This window comes from Aegilops tauschii, chromosome 7 (genome assembly GCF_002575655.3).
Source record: "Aegilops tauschii subsp. strangulata cultivar AL8/78 chromosome 7, Aet v6.0, whole genome shotgun sequence".
In the NCBI taxonomy this organism is placed as follows: Eukaryota; Viridiplantae; Streptophyta; class Magnoliopsida; order Poales; family Poaceae; genus Aegilops; species Aegilops tauschii.
The window spans coordinates 199,360,094-199,379,858 of NC_053041.3; the positions used below are offsets into that span (position 1 = coordinate 199,360,094).

Consider the following 19,765-nt stretch of genomic DNA (forward strand, 5'->3'; position numbering starts at 1 on the left):
CACAAATGATCTAGAGAAGCCCAGGGACAGGCAGGGTAAATTCATGTCTGTGATACAGTATGTAAATAAAGTTCACGTGTTTTCTCAATGTTGATCTTGGATATATTATTCTTATGCGTTTAGTTACCATAAGATTATGTATGTCGACACATTTGATTCATGTTTATTTATTGTGTTCCTAAATTCTGAGTTCCATGAAGTCCCACATCTTAATATGCACATTTATAGTACAAAAATGTATGGAGTTGTTTACATTTGCACTGCATTTCAGTCCAAGATGTGATCATAATCGAATATGGTAAAATAAATACTAACCAAGTCAACTCTTAACAAATGTGTACATGAAAAATCCTAATAACAAGATCATCGCGGCTGGATAGCAGTTATCGAGGCATAGTTGATCGACTTCTGAGAAACCAACGGTTTACTCCTTAACATGGCTGATGGCGCTAACAATGGGACGTTTCTCACCGGCCTAGATGGTGCGGGCATGCTTATTTGTTCACTGACGAGCATTAGCAGGACATTTGACATGGTTGGTCGAATGTCGGGGTCGTCTTGCACGCAGAGGAGGCCGACTTGGAAGCAACGCCATGCCTCGTCCCTTGAGTAAGATTGCCCAAGTGCACGGTCAATGAATTCATTTGCCCGATCTTCAATCCAGAACTTCCATGCCTACCAAAAGGAAGTTCAGTTGACGAGATGAAGCATTTTAGCAGATTATTCTACGGACCTAGAATAGAGTTTTAAATGTCCATACATCTTGGATGAGGGATTGTTGGTGCTCCTCAAGGTATGATATGCCATTCCGTTGTCCACTCAAGATCTCTAGTAGGAGGACTCCAAAGCCAAAAACGTCTGATTTCACTGAGAAGACACTATCCATCACAAATTCCGGTGCCATGTACCCACTGCATTAATAATTCAACTTGGGGTAAGTAGCATATACATATCGCATTTCATGGTTGTAACCTACCAATAGTAGCTTGTGATTGCTAATTACTAGGTTCCGACGACGCGTCCCGTGTTGACACCATTGCATTCGTCCTTAAAGATCCTAGCCAAGCCGAAGTCGGAGATCTTGGGGTTCATCTTGTTGTCGAGGAGAACATTACTTGGCTTGAGGTCTCGGTGGATGACCTTGAGCAGTGAGTCCTCATGGAGGTAGAGCAACCCACGGGCAATGCCAATGATGATGTTGTGCCTGCTATTCCAGTCTAGCTCGACGCCTTTGCTGGTGTCTAACAATTTCAATACCACATGGATATCACAAGTGATGAATTAGCTCATCAAGGATACAATTAAAAAAATTAAATTGATACGATTGTAGATTAATATTATTTTAGTGGGAATTTCATATATCCTCTTTTTATGTGTGCATGATTGACAATGAATGTCTAATTTATAATTTGACACGACTATACTTTAGTTAAAGATCGTCAACAAAAGTGTATCCTACTTAGACATCTTCTTCATGCAGGAAGACTGAAAGAGATAGCTCATTCATTATGATAGGCATGCCTCTATCTCTTCTACTTCCTCATTCCATACATCTGCATTCTTCCTTCTAAATCACCTTCCCAAGCCAGCACATCTCTCTCTCTCTCTAGTCTTCACCTACCCATCCTCTCAACAACTTCTTTGGCCCATCCCACTAACCTTTGAGACAAAGGTGATCCTTATCTCCAGTTCTCAAAATGACCTCCTGCAATGTATGTTTTCTACCTAGAAGAATGGCCATCTTTCCTACATCTAGTCGCCACTCACCACTCGATCTTCATACACTATAGGTTGTGCGCATCACAATAATGCAGAAGCTGGGGTTTTTATCCTCCTTTAAAAAAACCCACTATGGACAAGGCACTCCACCCAATTTTGGTGCTTAGGCATGTAGTCGTGTAGTTTGCCCACCCAGGTTCAATTCCTAGAATTGTTCCATTATGCATAGGCCCCCATACCGCCATTATTTTTTCATGAGGACCAGACTTGATGTGTGGTGATGGAACGCGTGCACTATTGCACCCACCAAAATAAAAATCGGGGCACTCATATTTAAAACGTCATGTGCATCTCTGATTGGTGCACACACCAAGAGAAGTGAAATTCTAAAAAATTTAAGGAACTGGCTAGGGTTAATGCAAAATTTAAGGTGCATTTTCAACTGGGAGTGTGTGTGTGTGTGTCATACTATGGGTTATTTGCAATTTCCATGATGATTGGGTTTTTACATAACAACACTTCTAATTTTTTTACAACTTATCTTTCAAGCTATAAGATGAATCCGTACATGGTGCTATGCAACGTGCGGAGGCGCCTATGACTCTGGTTGCAGTTTTTGAAAAAGGTATCATGAAAAACATTCAGCTAGTTTGGACGAGGATCATGTAATAGGTTATCGCCCAGCTGTGGTTGGACCTTCATCTTCTTTGTGTTTTTTATCGGATGACTGCTACTAGTATATTTTAATAAAGAATTATTGTGTGCATCACAAGATGAGGTTATCCCTCTGTTGCAATAAGTAAATAAATAAACAAGACACTCCACAACCCTTGCCCCTCTCCGTGTCCTCTACGTCCTATCGGCTGCAACCCTAGCTTGCTTTGCAGCTTCCACGCAGCAAATGATGTATACTCCCCCTGTTCTATAATATAATAGCATTTCTTATACTAGTGCATTTGTGTAAATCCAAGAAGGAGGCTTGATGGGAAAGCAAGGAATGAGATGAAAGTGCGAGAGATGGATCAGCGTGGAGACGTGGGAAGAGTGAAACATATGCATGGCCACACGCCGGAGATGACGTGGCATCTAGGTGGCCAGTGACGCAACCACATCGCTCCTGACACATGCGTCACGGCTATCAAATTTTTTTCTTTGCAGGATACGGCTATCAAAATATTGACAGCGCCTAAATTGAATTGAAGGTCCGGTGAGATGGAGGTGGAACGCACCAAAGAGGAAGGCGTCGAGGCTGCCGTTGGGCAAGTACTCGTAGACAAGCAGCTTCTCGCCGTGCTCGGCGCACCAGCCCAGCAGCCGCACCAGGTTGCGGTGCTGCAGCTTGGCGATCAGCTCCACCTCGTTCCGGAACTCCGCCGCGCCCTGCAGCGAACGCACCGACAGCCGCTTCACGGCGATCTCCGCGCCGCACGCCATGACGCCCTTCGATCCCGCAGAGGTTCGGATCAGCAGAGGAACGCCGACGAGGAAGGCAAGATGTTCTACATAATATATTGATCAGTAGGAGAGTGCTTGATCTTACTCTGTATACCGGGCCGAAGCCGCCCTCGCCGAGCTTGTTGGCCCTGGCGAAGTTGCCGGTCGCGGCGTCGATGGAGGCCAGGTCCATGAGCGGCAGCTCCGAGATCGACCTTGACAGCGGCCTCATGTTCTCGTTCTGCGTTCTCCTGACGGCTGAAGCGAATTCCTCGGTCGGATCAGCACAAGCTTAGCTTCGCTCTAACTAACAATGGACACGCCCGTTCAGGGAAGTGCTGGGTCGATGACGTACCGTTGCGCTTCCGCCAGCGCCAGCAGTAGACGCAGTAGAGGAGCGTGCAGAAGATGACCACCACCAGAACGGACACCATGATCTTCACCGAGTTCGGGCTTGAGCCATGCGCCGCAGCTGCAACAACCAACAACACGACATCAACACAGCAACAGTTCAGTCTTGGGCTCTTCGCCGTTCGTCAGCTAGTGTTTGTCAACTCACCCATATTCAGCAACAGTTCAGCACGTACCCATATTCAGGTGAAACACGAGCAGAGTGTTTGTCAACTCACCTGCCTCGTCGCCCGCCGGCGGCGCGGACGTTGACGTGCCCAGCAGCCGGCGGTGGCCCACGAGTCGGTGCGGTGGTATCACCATGTGCAACTACTCCGGCGGAATGTCCGAGCTAGCTATAGCTAGCTAGCTTTCCGAATGGATGGAGCAAGTGTCAGCTTGTGATTACTGATGGGCGCAAATGGAAGGGTGGAGGAGGTCAACGACGTTAGTGCGTTATATGGGGAGCGGGGTGGAAGTGATTGGTGGTTCGCCCGCCGGCGCCGGATGTATGCCATTTTTTTGTCCTTTCAGCACGGGCAGCTGATCGATACATTTGACAGCTGAGTTCCTATGCTGATGCTGCTAGATAAGTGCCCCTGCTTTGCGAGCTCTATATCATGCATGCCAGTCCTTTCGTGCCTCGCGTCAAACTCATTTGATTAAGATAATCTTATGAGGTCCTTAAATTGGTTTGTTGTTGAGCTTGATTCTGTTTTAGTATTTCGAACAAAACATAACAGTATGCTGTTTCATATTGAAACCCGTGTTGAGATGAACCTGACGTTCAACACAAAATGCTAATCGGAATGATTGTTTGCAAGATAAATCATTTTGCAAATTTGAACTTATCATTTAATAATACAGATGATGTTAGCCTGAGTTTACAGTTTTTTGTGCGTACGCATGCAAGTATGGATGGGAGAATGCCCACTGGCAGAACGTAGCACAACAAGACAATGGTGCATTGTGTGGCACCATGTACAAATGATTCTTTCAATCCCCCTGCCGCAATATGATATGCAAGACTTCATTGCCTGAAATTATACGAAAAATGATATATTCTTAGTTAGGTCCGCCTACTCTATGAAGTGGGATCATCAGTTTGATAGCAAACTAAAACACTCTAATGGGATGGGGCGAATCACAGTTAACCCTATTTGCAGTAAAATATGGAAACTAGACTGTCCGGCAAAAGTAAAAAAATTCTTATGGCGTACGCTATATGGTACAATCCCGTGCAGGGTTACGCTAGCTAATAGATATATGAAGGTTTCACCCATATGCCCAACTTGTTCTGAGGGCTTAGAAGATACAAAACATCTGTTTTTCCAGTGTAGTAAAGCAAAGGAGGTCTGGAGAAGGCTGGGTCTGGATGATATTATTGAAAAAGCTTGCGAGATTGACCGTGCAGGAGAGACGGTGCTGAAGTACTTACTACTCCTACCGGACCAAGATTTGTGGATTTTGGGTACCACAATATGCGTGAGATGATTGCTATTTCATCTTGGTATCTATGGTGGGAAAAGCGGAAGCTGGTACACAATGAGAAAACTCAAAATGTATCTCAAACTTCAATGGAGATTCTTGCCCTTACCACAAATTTTGTTAACGCAGCATCCCCCAAAGCGTCTGTGAAAAAGGAGAGTTGGTCCTGTCCTCCAAGAGAGTTTGTTAAACTTAACATGGATGCTTCTTTTGATCACGATCTTCTTAGGGGTACTATGGGAGCGTTCCTTAAAGATGACAGAGGCAGGTTTATTGCTGGAGGGAATGAGAAAATTGACTTTCGTGCGGATGTGTTAATGGTGGAGGCTTTAGCACTCAAATTTGGCCTAACACTGGCGCAAAGGGCTGGATGCAATCGTCTTACCATAAACTCGGACAATATAGAGGTGATTGATTCGATGAATGATAGAGGGCAGTCGGCGGGTGGGCGGTAGCAATATTCGAGGATTGTTTTCATTATGCATGTGATTTCGTTACTGCTAGAGCACTGTAATAGGGAAGCAAATAAAGTAGCTCACGAGCTTGCTAGATTAGCTAGGTTTTCTTTGACCTCTAGTTGGTTTGAGGAGCCTTCAAATGAAATTGTAATGATCCTCACAAACGATGTACTACTTGTCACAAATGAATAAAGTGGTTCTTTAAAAAAATAGATTTTCGTTTTATTTTCTCTGAGTAGGAAAATTCGAGGCAACATCTAGTCTGAAAATACATTTGGCTATTTCTGTATTTGGTCATGGTCAGATTTCTAGATGGCGCGCACGACTGGCATACTGCTTCCTCCTCCAATCTCTCAAACGGCCACCATCATCTCTCCAATTTGTCTATTATGCTCCTTCAGCTCTTCCTGCGCTCTACTCCCTCCGTCTCATAAGCTAAGACGTTTTACATTACGGGGCGCTGGGAGTAAGGCCCTGTTTGGTTACAGGGACTAGACTAGAAAAAAATCCTTTTTAGTCTTTATGTAACCAAACAGGAGGGACTTTTTTTCTATAGGGACTAGAAAAAGACTTTACGGGAGAGTATTTTTTTTCTTTAGTCCCTGGGACTAAAAAAAGTCTAGGCCCTTGCAACCAAACACCCCTAAGTTCTAACCACTTCTTTTGCCGCTATCCCTTCCTTTGACTTCAACCTACTTGCCATCTCCGCCAAACCGATTGATCAACTAGGTAGGGCCATCCCACCACCATCATTGCTTTTGAGGGAGGGTGGACTCATCGTTGGCACAAAGATAGTAAAAGAATTGTCGAATACTATCAAGCAAAATATTAATTGTAGGCCTCAAAATTGTACATATTGACATGCCAATTGGCCATTATATTAGGCTTCTAGAGTAATATTGCCTTTCTCCTCCGCCTCTATTTTCTCATACTCTTGCGTACTATTCACGTAAATCGTTGTCTAGTTCAGTCAGATGTGAGTCTTGATCTCGTAATACAAGTTTGGCTTGTTGACATCATTGCCCCACCCCACCCTTACAAGTCAAGTCCAGAGGTGACTATTACTACCTACAAGATAGTTACCTTTTTCTCTATTTTTGCGAAACCTACAAGATAGGTTACTTGAAAAGGGGGCGAGGACTTTTGGAACATGGTTCTAGACCCACGTCCTAAAGTATTTTAAGTCTAAAAAATATAAAAAAAAATTGAACAATTTTGAAACTTTTTTGTGACGAACATGATCGAGTGCTCTATTCACGTATGAAGTTTCGGGAAGAAATGACTCCCATGTTCTTCTTGGCAAAAAAACAACAACTTAAAAAACTCGAATAGTAACTTTTATATAGAACCAATTTTGATTTTTTTTTCGCACAGAAGACCCAGAACTGTTTTCTTCGTAAAACTTTACCCGTGAGTATAACACTAGCCCGTTCATTACAAAAATGTTCCAGAAATGTTTTACTTTCTACATATTTTCTTCAATGTTTATGTGCCTAGACCCAGGTTTCATTGGGTATTTTCACTCCAAAAGTCAATATTCCACAAGACAGTTGAGCTACGACACAATTACTCATGCAATTAATTACCCGAAAACCTTATACTTTTCAACGTTTGTCGGTCCTAGAGACCTCTACCACACGCTAATTCCTTCACTAAGAGCATCTTCAACAGATGATGTAAAACAGTCATGGTGCCCAAAAATCTGTCGTTTGGGGCATTTGGAGGAAAAAAATAACTCTAGCACATCCACATCATGTAATTCAAACCGCAATAGCGAAGTGTCCTTTTTAATTTATAAAGTGATAGCTAAATGTCTGATCTTGTCCGCATGTAGGAGGGATGACTTGAGGTTTCGGGAGACATTGGCAAGGTGCCAGGTGATACCTAGATATTAGTACGACGCGTAATCAGGTGCCTGCATTATTCTAGGCTGCTTTCCGTCCAGGTCGGGATCGTATTTTCTTTGTTTTGGAAAAGTCCAGGTCGTATTTGTATTGCTGGTTTAGCACACCAATAGACATGTCCCCTAAAAAGAAGGGCATCGACAAGTCATTGACCTGAGTGCCAATGCAAGTACGAAACATTTCCATCGTGATAGAGATCATCAGTTATGTCTGCCCCCCTTGATTTGAGGTTGCTTTAATTTACTTGGCCTTTCACTAGTAAATGGGTATGTCATCTCTTTTTTGAGGAATAACGCCCCTTCATTAATTAAGGATAATCAAGAGAGAGTGCCTCTCGAATATAATCCGGGATTACATGAAAGATTGAGTCACTAGAGGACTCAGAAGATCTAGCTAGATACCGTGACATTCGACAAACGATTTACATAACTAAAGCAAATGAACGAGAAGAACGATGTCAACTCCTTGATTCGGCAGTAATGAGCACCACCAGCGAGCGATCCACCGTTGAAGCATTGGTTCTCTGGATAACGGACAAACAATCTGATTGGAAAACAGCCCTGGAAAGCCTTCCTAAAGGGTGAGAGCCACCGCACGCCGTAGCGCCGGTGCTTCAGCTGGTTTTCGAGCGGTAACCTCGGCAACAATTTATGAACAAATTTGAAAGATAAGAACATTTTTTGGAATTCATGAACAAAATTTAAAAATGTTAACATTTTTCGAAATTTTGAACACAATTTGAAATGCTTGGCATTTTTTTATTTTTGATCATTTTTAAAAAAAATAAGCAAACAATTTTTGAATTTAAAAAGTTTTTGAATTGTTAACCAAAATTTTAAAAACCAAACAAATTGTGAAATTTTAAAAATTGAAAATTGTGAACTTTTTTGACAAATAAAAAATAAATTTTAATACAAAGAAAGGAAAAAGGGAAGGTACAAAAATAAAAGTAAAAATAAAATAAAAATGTGTCGTGTAGGGGGTGCCCTTGTGCAAAGTCCCAATGATGTGTGGCAATGAGCGGCCGCGAGACCTATATCTCGCTTCATGCGTCCCGTGAAGCGGCTACAGTAATGAACCGTTGGTTTTCGGGCGGCAACCTCGGCAACAATTTATGAACAAATTGGGAAGATAAGAACAATTTTTGGAATTCATGATTTTTTTAAAAATGCTAACATTTTTTGAAATTTTGAACACAATTTGAAATGCTTGACAATTTTTGATTTTTGATCATTTTTTAAAAAGAAGCAAACAATTTTCGAAATTTTAAAAGTTTTTTAATTGTTGAGCAAAATTTTAAAAATAAAAAAATGTGAAGTTTTAAAAGTTGAAAATCATGAACTTTTTTTGACAAAGAAAAAATAAAGTTTAATACAAAGAAAGGAAAAAAGGAAAGCTACAAAAATTAAAAATAAAAACAAACTATAAAATGAAATAAAAATGGGTCGGCCTTGTAGGGGGTCCCCTTGTGCAAAGTCCCAATGATGTGTGGCAATGAGCGGCCGCGAGACCTATATCTCGCTTCACGCGTCGCGTGAAGCGGCTACAATAATGAACCGTCCCAATAGCGGGCACTTAAAAGAATTAATGAAGAGAAAAGAGAGCACGTGGGGGATTCGAACCCTGGTCTCTTGGTTGATTGCAAGGACTTCTAGCCACTAGGTGGGACTAATTAAGTTGAAATGAGCAGGGTTTTCACAATTTCTTCTTCATTTTTTCAGGTTTTTTTGTTTGTTTTTCTTTTGTTTTTCAGTATTTTTCTCTGTTTTCATTGTTTTTTCCCTTTATTTCATTTTCCACAGTTTTTCTTTGTTTTCATTTCTTTCTCGGTCTTTACTGAGTTTTTTTCTTCAGTTTTGTTTCTTTCTTTCGTGTTTCTCATCACTTTTTTCTCTCCTTTCGTTTCTTTTTATTTGTTTCTTACTTCTACTCTTTTTTTGTTTTTATTTTCATTATTCTTTTTTTGCATGATAATACATGTCTCATTAATAAAATAAAGATCTAGTTATAAGCCACGTACACATCGACATTACAGGACTGAAAGATAGAATAATCCTATTCAAAAAGACCGGCGCATGTCCCTCTCCACCAAGGGAAAGGAGATAGATCACCTCTTCACCCGAGCTCGACGCGGCTCCATCGCTGACCAGCAGCTTTACGGACCTTCAAAGTAGTTTGCTTGAAGCAAAACCATTGCCGTTGAAAGAATCAGACCCGGGCAACATGTCCCCGGACACGCCATCAAACTTCAGAACTGACAACCCCCCACGACTATTACGCCGGAGGAGGAAACCAGAATTGTTAGCCTCCAACCACAAACCCAGCACAAGATGCACCATCTTCCAGTTGTCACTTGCGTAGACAGCCATCTGCACATACTCCTGGACGACAAAACCTCCCTACTCCACCATGATGTCGGAGACAACACCGCAGCTACCGGGATAGAGCAGAAGGAGAGACACACCTGATGGAGTCATCGTCGTCGCCTCGCCGACACTATCCATGAACCCTAACGCCGCCGATCTGAAGGATCGGCAAACACACTATGCTATCAACTCTGAGATGCCGCCATGATGAGCACCGCCAGTGTGGGAGTGGAGTTGAGGCAGATTTATTCGCCCGGGCGCCGCTCCCACCACCCCAACGGCGCACCACGACCTACAAATTCAAACCCTAACTACAGAGTGAAGGAACGGGGTCCCCTCCCTCCTACCATCGGAGTAGTAGCCGGAGGGAGAGGGGGCCAGCGCCCTGGTCGGTGGAGATTGGTGGAAGAAGATCTGCCTCCCTAGTCGCCTGGTTCGTGGCGGCGGCTAGGGTAGGGGAAAACTTTTTTTTCGTTATTCCTTTGTTTCTCTTATGCTTCTTTTGGGTTTCACTCTACATTTTTCGTATACGTCTAGAACATTTTCCTAATACATTTTAAACATTTTTTAGATTTTTTAAATATTTTTTAATACACAGTCAACATTTTTTTCATTCACATTTTCAACATTTTAAATGCTTGAATAACATTTCTCAAATAAAAAATTAATATTTTTTGGAATACATGGTCAACAATTGTTCTATACACACTTTTCTTTAACATCTTTCATTTACAAGATTAAGTTTTTTTAACACATGTTAAACTTTTTTATATACACGTTTAATATTTTTCAAATGCTTGATTAATATTTTTTTAAATACTTCTTCAACACTCTTTCAATAACTTGACTAACACTTTTATATACATGATCAAACAATTTCATCATTTTTTTAGTACATGGTCAACATTTTTTCTATACACAATAATTTTTTAAATGCTTCATTAACAATTTTCAAATACTTTGTCAATATTTTTTAAATGATTTATTAACATTTTTTATAAATGATAAGAAAAATTAGTAATTTTTCAATACATGGTGAATATTTTTTCTATACATATTTAACATTTTTAAATGCTTGACTAACACTTTTCTAGTACTTGTTCAACATTTTTCAAATGCTTGATTAACATTTTTAAATACATGATCTAAATCTTTTATTCTTATGTTATATTTTTATATACATTTTTTGTATACGTGATAAACATTTTAACTATGCACATTTAGCATTTTTCAAATGCTTGGTCAGTATCTTTCAAATGTTTTATGTAGAGCGATTTTTATAATATACTTATTTAAAATATTTGGACTTACAAAAAATAAAGCAAAAAAAGAAACGAAAAATGTGAAGAAAAAAACAAAACAGAAAACGAAGCAGTGGCTCCCGCGCGCCTGGGCCGGCCCAAATCGCGCCTCCATTCAGCGAAGGTTCCCTCTTTCTGGTGTCAAGCGAGACATAGGGGCGCAAATGGGCAGCACATAGCATTTTCCCGTACAGACACCGCTGCACACACCTCGGCCTAGCACTGGAGTGACCAATCCAATTTGCCGCCCGCAGGTGACAAATAGTCGAGCTAATACAAGTCAAATTGTAGGACAACTGGTAGACATATATTTTAACACTTGGTGACAATGAACTAAGTGGATTCATTTAGTTACTAGCTTGTTGTGTCTCAAAAAAAAGTTACTAGGTTGATGTAAATCAATCTAACCAAATACGTTTCAATGGAGGTTGACTATCAATGGTGTCTTCACCGTTAATTTTATGTATGCGAGTCTTACGATTGGGCTTATTTTTCGAAGGAAGCATATATGAAAACAAATGTCCCTTCTAAAATTAATTTTTTTGGGGGTTCTTTTAGATGGAGGTAGTTCTTATCAAAGACAATTCTACAAAACGTAATTGGCAGCGTAGCAGAAGTTTTTTTATAAGAAGGAACAGTTCACCATTTAGTCCTATCATGCCCGTTCGCTACCTTGATTTGTTGCACAATTTACATTACGTATAATTTACCACCACCAACAAGTATATCAAAATTGTTTCGTAACTGGTTGGTTTATATTCTGAAAATACAAAGGTGAACATTGTTTCACACGTACACACACGTGAATAGTAAATTTGAAATAATATACTAATGTTTTTGAAAAATTATGATTTTTTGCTATATCAAACTTAGTTGACCAATCTACTCACACCAGTTTCCTGAAGTACTGACAACCTTGGTATTCTTAGCGAAGAAAATACAATTTTGACCTTACTATTACTCAAACAGTGTATTTTAATGTAGATCTAGTCTTGGCATTTTTTACCAGAATACCATAGATATCATTTCTTCATGAAGTTTCATACAAGAGTACACCAGTCGACTATGTATGTTATATTTTTTCTGATTATTTTATTTTTCTTGTATTTATTTTAAATTTACTATTAGTAAGGGTGGGCGTGGAACCATGTTCTCCATATCTGTGTATTTTTTTTTGAGTCCCGCTTCGGTACAACCCCCCTCCCAAAACGTATAAAGGGCATTATGAACTTTTGACAATTTGTATGTACTTTCATTTGTAAGTATACGCCGGAAAGCTCACTTGGGCCGGCCCATTTGCGGTGGCAAATATCGAAAAAGGATAACACTAGCTGGGAATCGAACCGGCGACCACCTAAAACATGAACGGCTGTCCACAACCACTGAGACAACCAGCCTTTAGTGAACGATTTGTAGCTAGACACATTAAGTTAGGGATGGGCTGTGAATTTTAAAAAGATTTTAGGAATACTTTGTGAACCGTTCCTTTTTTTTTTCCATAGTTTCTTTTTCCTGTTACGTTTCTTCTTTCTTTTTAAAAAAATCGTAGTCCTTTCAAAATGCTGTTCAAAATTTCAAAACGTTTTTTATTTCCAAATTTTGCTCATAAATTAAAAAATATTTGCATTTTCGAAAATGCCAGGTAACTTCAAAAAATATTTGTGTCTTCAAAAAATTGTTCCGAATGTCAAAACGCGAATATTTTTAACAAAATTGTGAAAACAAACATTTTCGGAGAACACAAAAAAATATTTAAATTTCAAAATATTTTTCAGAAGTGCGAACAAAAAATGATAAGAAAAAGGGTGTTCGAAACTTTCCCAAACATTTTTCCAATTTGTGAACAATGTTTTTCGAAAATGGGATCATTTTTAAAATTCCGGTCCAATAGGTGCCCGACAGGAGTGATGGCGTCGCTTAGATGGGCAAGGCCTAAGATTTTATTTTATTTTCTATTTTTAGGTAATTCACTTTGTTCTCCTTTTTAAACTTTATTATTATTTTGAAACTTGTTCAAAAAATTGAAATACCAAATAACAGTTTTCAATAACTATTTAAAACTCTTTTTCTATAAATATTTTTTTAATTATTTTAGAAAAGTATTTGTTGTTTTCAATTCTATCATTTTGTATTATTAGTTATGAAAACTTAAAATGACAGTTTTAAATACCTATATAAATTATGATTTAAAATACCCTTTTCCTTCAAACCTGGCATGGATGTCTACTCGAGCACGCTATGTAGAACTTGATGTTTTTTGAATATTCTTGAAATGACCCTAACTTTTTGCCAGCAGGTGGCATGCCCATGGTAGGCATCGACGCCCCCAATAATTTTTCCATGGCCTTGTATAACCAATTCAAGGCACCAACCCAAGTTGCTTGAGTTTTTGACAAGTTTTGCATTTTCTAAAGTTTTCTCGGTCGATAAATGGATAGACATGTTGCAACTTACATACAGTGTCGAAAGTCGTTCAAACCTGCCATGGATGCCTACCATTAGCATATCCATCTAGTAGCAAAAGTTGGGGTAATTTCAAGGATATCCGCAAAAACATCATGTTCAATGGAGTGTGTTCAGGTTGCCCAGAAGGGTCCGTCTGAGAGCACGTTGTTTTTCGACATCCTTGAAATGGCCCTAATTTTTTTTCATGGCCTCATATGAACAATCCAAGGCACCATGACAAGTTGTTTTGGTTTTCGACAAGTTTTGTATTTTCCTCGAAATAGCCCCATTTCTTCATGGTCTTGTATGACCAATTCAAAGCACCATGTCAAATTGTTTGGGTTTTCGCCCAATTTTGCATTTTCAAAAAATGTTTATAGTTTCAGTAAAATCTTTACAATTTTGGAAAAAATGTTCTTCAAATTTTAAAAATATTCAAAAAATTAATGTATTTTCATAAAAAATGGTTCACAATTTTGAAAATAAATCATGTCCCAAAGAAGTTCAAATTTTGGAAAACATTTCATTTAAAAAAATATTCCAAAAGAGGAGAAAACACATTAGTTCTTTTTAGCTATAAAAAACTCTTTAGCTACAATATCAGTGTCCGGCCAGCTTGTACAGTACCAATTTTGTTATGTTACAGTATTTCCAAAATAAAACTCCTACAGTACGTCCATTCTAGGTCATAGTAAACTCTGCATATGCATCACCAAATCGTCTTTGTTCTGGCGGTATTAGCAAGTTCACCTCTGCTCGGGATCTTGGGTTTGATTCCTAGCAGGCCCATGATTATTTTTGGGACGGTCCAAGGCAGACTCAGAAAGGTATGGACAGATCTGGTTGTACCGAAGTAGAAGTGTTTTTTTCTTAACATAGTACACACGCATACGCTCATACATATGCACACACACTCACCCCTATGAACGCGCACCCCCCAGTACCCCGAAAGACTTGAGCCGCAACATCCTTTTGAGATTGACAAAGTCGTCATAGATGCATTCATAGTCAACGGGAACATACCCTTACATCGAACGCACATCGCCAAAAGGCCCGAAATAAATCCAGAAAAATGCGAGCACCGGTGTCAAGACTAGGACTTGAACCCTCGTGGGATGGGGATATCACTCTCCTCCTAACCTTCGGACCACATGTTTGATGTTATTCACCATAATCTAAGGGTCAATTCTGCATGGGAGTTTGTGCCATTCTTTGGGCAGTTTGAGATTGTCAAAATGAGTGTGTTTTTAACAAATCATCTATTTTAATTTTTTGCGGATTATCTTTAGAGCTACAAAATTATTTCGTATGTGGTCATCGCAACGTGTGGACACTTATGACCTTTGGATGCAGCCATCTGAAAATGATTGCATGGGACTTGTTCAACCAGTTTGGCTAGCATGACAGTAGTAGATTATGTGGAAGTTTCTAATTGTTGTGGCCTTGTTTTGTTTTGTTTTGTTTCTTTTGGTATTTAGAGACTTGGATTTGGTTCACGTTTAATAAAATGGCTGTGTCCATCTTATGATGCAGAGGCGGGATTTTCTCCTTTTTTTAAAAGAAACTAGTGACGATGAAGTGCTGAGCACAATGTTTATATTACATCGTTGATCGAGTGCACGCCATCATTAACCAATTAGTAGAGTTTACTGTGGCTACTACGGTGAGTACATAGCAAAGATGAGAAGATTAGGGAATGGGACAGCAACATAGAAAGAGGATAGAGCAGAGAGTAACTCTGTGAATTCTGGGAGGATGTATATGTGTAGTGCTGATGTATCGGTTCGCTGTTAGCTCCACTGACGAGGCTGCTGCGACGACGAGAGGATGATGGCGTCGAGTGCCGCCTTCACCTGGGAGATCTCCGGCGCCTCGCCGCCCTGCGCAGGCCAGAATGCGTCCGTCTCGAGCACCTGACATCATTTGCTTGTTAGCTACTAGGATCAGACAAGTGCCGGCTAAGAAACGAGGCCGAAGACGCCGGATTCACATTGCTAAACCGATTAATGTATGTACCGTAAGCTGGAGCTGCATGAACTTGACGTAAGTGATGGCCTTGTCGAGCATGGTGACCATGTCCACCTTGTTGCCGTTGGGCACCAGCTCCTGCAGAACTCTCAGACGCTCCCCGATCCGCTCACGACGAGTCTGTAGTCCACAGTAATTCAGTAAACCTTGTCAGTTCACTGAGAATTGAGGTTGAGCTCCCTTAATTGCGATGGTTCGGGACGAAACTCCATGAGCGTACCTTGGCAGCATCGCTTTGAGGGTCTTTGGCTGAAGTGGTGGCCGCGGACGTTTTGATAGGCTTGACTGCTGATTTCCTGTCGCCGCCGCACTGCTTCTTGGGAAGAGTAGTGCTTTCTTGCTCCGTTCCCTGCTGTGCCTGCGCGCGCGCACGAGGCCGCTTGTGCGAAGGGGAGGCCGCCGGGGGACCGTTGCCGCCGCAGCCCTCGAAGCTGAAGCTTCCCGCCGGCGCGGTTGCCGTTGACGGGCTGTAGCTCAGCTGGTCCGCGGCGTCCATCCACGCGGCAGCGGCGCACTTGTCCTCGCCCGGGCTGTCGAAGGTGAGCACCGAAGAGGAGGAGGACATGCGGCCGGCTGGGCTGGTCCAGCCGAGGTCGTGGCTCCCGAACGCGTTGACACTGCCCGGCGCCTCGGCGCCAAGATTGCCGGTCGGCAGCTCCCATGCGTGGGCGTGGCCACCGAGCAAGCATTCCTCCTCGAGGAGATGGGAGTGGTGATCGTACCCGTAGCCGAACCCGAGGACGCCGCCGGCGTCCATGAACGCCGGCACACCGTCACCGACGAAGCCGTCGTAGCAAAACGTGGCTGGCTGACCCACTAGAGCCATGGCGGCGGCAATGAGCAAAGTAAGCGAGCTACTCTACGTAAGTGTTGGTGTATCAAACAGCGACACGTGTGTATGTAATGCCTCTGTATGCTAGCACACGAGAACAGGGGAGGAACTAGGCTTCTGTGATTTGGTAAGGTACTCTTGGGCACAGCCTTATATAGCGCTGCTCTGCGACGACGCCCACATGGCCACTGGGGAAGACGGCGATTAAACAAGCGCATGCCATGGAGGCATTAGCATGGCCGGATTATAGAAATGCAATTGCATTTAATGCCCTCAATTGCTTAGGGTCGCTAGGGAGATACTGGCACTCCCCTCCGTATGATCGATCCAGATTCACGTATAATTGCGCATCCTTGCTCAAGTCTACTCCATCTGCAAAGAACAACAAATGGACGCGCGAGCTGGTTCAGGACTTCGGAGCAAAGATCGGCGGGATGGTGACACACCAAATGGTTTTTGGAAAGAATTGGCTTGCGAATCCTTGTTTTCTTCTTCTTTTTTTAGGCCCTGTTTGAAACAAAGGAATTGCCATCCTATATTCCATTGAAATTCCTATGAAGGTATCTCATAAGAATTTTGGAGGAAATCAAACATGAGGTTTAACCTTATGTTTTCTTCTCATTGTGTCCATGTTTTCAGTGTTTTTTAGCGTGATTTCCAAACGACAGTTATGCAGTTTTTTGTGGCTAGTTCAAATCGGAATTCAGGATACATGACATCTCAATTCATTTGTTTTTCTATCCCAACATTTTGAATTCCTGCACTCCAAACAGGGCCTTATTGAAAAGAAACTGGAAGACTTGAGATCCAAACGATGAAGTTTGGTTTGACGAATTTTCCAGTGCAAGTGATGCGAATTTTCTATACTTATAATTAATTTTGCATACACAGAAAACATCTTCTTCATTTGGGCCGGAGCTTCACGCTAGCTCGGATGCTTAGAGCATCTCCAGCCGTTGGCCCCTCCCCAGGAGGCATAAAAATCGCCGCCTGGGGGCGAGCCGGCGGTATAATCGGCTCTGGGGCAGTTGGGCACCCAACCGTCGCCCCCAGGCGCTGATGTCGGCTCAGTTTTCGGCCCACTTTCGGCAAAAGTGGCCTCATATCGGCGAGAATCGGCTCATATTCAGCGTGGTTCCGCGTGAATTCTCAACATAACTTTTTTTTATCACATAGTTCATCACAGAAATCAATAGAAATCAAATAGTTCAACAAAATAGTGCAACAACAAATAGTTCAATACAAATTATATAGTTCAACAAATAAAAACTCATATTTCATCACACGTCGAGCTAGGCGTCGCCCTTGATCCTCCATAGATGTTGCCTCGGCGAAACCTCTTCTCTTTTTCCGGCTGGGAATGACCTATCTAGCGGTGGTGGGCGGCGGGCGGCGGCGGGATCAGCCGGGTGTCGGCCGAGCGCGCGGGGGGTGGGAGGCGAATCTGGACGATAGGCTTGACTTTTCGTCGGATGGTGTGGGCCAGGCGTGGTTTTCCCTTGCGCCGGAGCCCCCGAGCGCTCTCCAGTGCTCTGGGTTCGGCCTGCGATCGCCGGACCAAAAAACGGACCAAGCCGGTGGATTTCAGCGTCCTGGAGGCGCGACTGGGGCGTTTTTTCGGCGCGGCATGGAAAAAGTCGCCTGATGGGGCCTATTGAGGACGCGGCTGGAGACACTCTTAGGTTTTCTATGATGAAACCAGCCCACTAAGGTTCAAGTCTTAGACTTGGCATCATAGGGATAGGATGTGTGTGCTTGTGTTCATACAGATGCATGTATGTGCATATATGTAATGTAAGCATCTGTGACCGTACTATGTTTAGAAAAAAAAAACTTGACGAAAGGTTCTCGCTCGGGATGCAAATTCTCTGCAGTAACGGTGGCTTTTATGTAGACCCAACCCTACATGCCATCTGCAAAGCTGCACCGTGCAGTTATCCCACCATACGTGAGTCATGGCTCAGTGTAGTTTACCCCTCCATCTTCTGCACTTTGTATAGCTGTAGTGTTTGGTTCTTCACAGCCAAGCCACGAATGTCCAGGGCGGATTAGCACCCTAATGACGTACAAAATTACAGGGATAAGATCATGATGCTCACAGATCCCTTCGACCGGCGTAATTTACAGGTGTTGATCACCTGGCTTTGATACGGGCTAAGATATGTAGGCAGTTGCTTGCACCTTGGCATCTGCGTGTGCATTTTCTGTCTATTCCTCTATCTTTTTTTCTCTCTAGGATGCCCACGCAGATAATTAATGCACATGTCTAGCGGCCATGGCAATCAATGCGGTTCATATTCTAACAAGATTGTCCGCCTGTCAATTTATTCCAACATTCTTTTATATCAGTAAAAAATAAAGTCCAAAGTAACATTCGACTACTTCCAATGGCCATGGAAGTAGTAGAGCGTGCACCGTTCGTCCGTGTTGCCCTCAAACACCCCTTATACGTTTGGACGGTGCTCTCGGTCACTGACTGGTCTTAAAAATTGATTGTGCCTTAAACATCTGGAACGACCAGCATCACTTATATTCAGCCCAAATATAAGACGATTATGGAGTGGCTCCAGCATGATCGGGCACGTCCGTCACGTCGGATCCGGCCCACGCTGGCCCACCTGACCACACATACATTTGTTTCCATCCGCTCCCCGGATCAAACCCTAATCACTTCACTCCACTCCGCCACCCAATATCCCATTCGGTGATCTCCGTCCTCTCCAACATGGCGGACAACGGATCCGAGTCCTACACCTCAAGACCCGTCGATCCCGAACTCATCCCACGCGGCCCCGAGAAGGAGATGACCGTCCGGCTTGCGCTCCGCCGCTCCGGGAAGGCAGTGCTTGGACTCCTTCCGTCGTGAATCCATAGCGTCCGGCTAAATGGCACATGGATCAGTCGTAAGGTGTGTTTCCGCTGCCTCACCGGAGGTGGTGCGGTCCGTCTGGCGACCGAAGGCGGTGGCGGACGCGCAACCCCTCCGTTGGTGCACCGAGGCAGAAATGAACGCATGGGCGTCGTCCGACGCAAACATGGTGCGGCGTGCCTGCCGTGCCAGGTAGCGGGCGTGTGAGACGGCAGCAGCCCTCACGGCTGTGGACGTTGGCGAGGCGGAGTCGCATTCTCCGGCGTCTCGTATAGTGCACCAGTCCGGGCGCCGCAACCGCATCGTGGTGGATGTCGCCGGCTCCTCCAAGGACGGATCCATCATCGATCCACGTCCACCAGCATCGTCAGGGTTCCGGGCTCCGACATGGAAGAGTAGGGCATGGGAGACGACAGTGCCTTGAGTCCCGTGAGCCGGTCCGTGTCCATGTCCTACTCTACCTTGCCGGTGACCAAAAAAGTACTCGGAGGGGCGCAGTCGGCCGCCGGGCACGGGCACGACAAAGTCGGA

At 42.9% G+C, this 19,765-nt stretch overlaps 2 protein-coding genes across 3 annotated transcripts; both read right to left on the minus strand.

Annotated features, from left to right (window-relative positions):
• Positions 1 to 190: 190 nt before the first annotated feature.
• LOC109744057 (cysteine-rich receptor-like protein kinase 10) lies at positions 191 to 4,023 on the minus strand. 2 transcript variants are annotated; one of them, XM_020303150.4, is made up of 7 exons: positions 3,783 to 4,023; positions 3,509 to 3,625; positions 3,260 to 3,411; positions 2,949 to 3,159; positions 1,004 to 1,241; positions 761 to 911; positions 191 to 675 (listed from the first exon to the last, which is right to left on the minus strand). In XM_020303150.4, the coding sequence occupies exons 1-7, from the start codon at positions 3,865 to 3,867 to the stop codon at positions 364 to 366; spliced, it is 1,266 nt and encodes a 421-aa protein (XP_020158739.1). In that variant the 5' UTR covers positions 3,868 to 4,023; the 3' UTR covers positions 191 to 363. The 2 variants fall into 2 exon arrangements, with proteins under 2 accessions (XP_020158739.1, XP_040250597.1); XM_040394663.3 differs by having other exon boundaries at positions 3,713 to 3,974.
• A 10,346-nt stretch (positions 4,024 to 14,369) lies between these two features.
• On the minus strand, positions 14,370 to 16,474 carry LOC109744058 (uncharacterized). Its single transcript, XM_020303151.4, has 3 exons — positions 15,754 to 16,474; positions 15,522 to 15,653; positions 14,370 to 15,418 (listed from the first exon to the last, which is right to left on the minus strand). The coding sequence occupies exons 1-3, from the start codon at positions 16,357 to 16,359 to the stop codon at positions 15,296 to 15,298; spliced, it is 861 nt and encodes a 286-aa protein (XP_020158740.1). The 5' UTR covers positions 16,360 to 16,474; the 3' UTR covers positions 14,370 to 15,295.
• Positions 16,475 to 19,765: the final 3,291 nt, after the last annotated feature.

What these genes read in the sequence shown, in the direction of transcription:
- LOC109744057 (XM_020303150.4), bottom strand. Translation starts at nt 3,867, where the DNA reads ATGGTGATACCACCGCACCGACTCGTGGGCCACCGCCGGCTGCTGGGC. An exon ending in GCGCTGGCGGAAGCGCAACG is followed by an intron (nt 3,412 to 3,508) that starts GTACGTCATCGA and finishes AATTCGCTTCAG; the next exon opens with CCGTCAGGAGAACGCAGAAC. An exon ending in AACAATCCCTCATCCAAGAT is followed by an intron (nt 676 to 760) that starts GTATGGACATTT and finishes TCCTTTTGGTAG; the next exon opens with GCATGGAAGTTCTGGATTGA.
- LOC109744058 (XM_020303151.4), bottom strand. Translation starts at nt 16,359, where the DNA reads ATGGCTCTAGTGGGTCAGCCAGCCACGTTTTGCTACGACGGCTTCGTC. An exon ending in CTCAAAGCGATGCTGCCAAG is followed by an intron (nt 15,654 to 15,753) that starts GTACGCTCATGG and finishes TGTGGACTACAG; the next exon opens with ACTCGTCGTGAGCGGATCGG. An exon ending in TCATGCAGCTCCAGCTTACG is followed by an intron (nt 15,419 to 15,521) that starts GTACATACATTA and finishes AAATGATGTCAG; the next exon opens with GTGCTCGAGACGGACGCATT.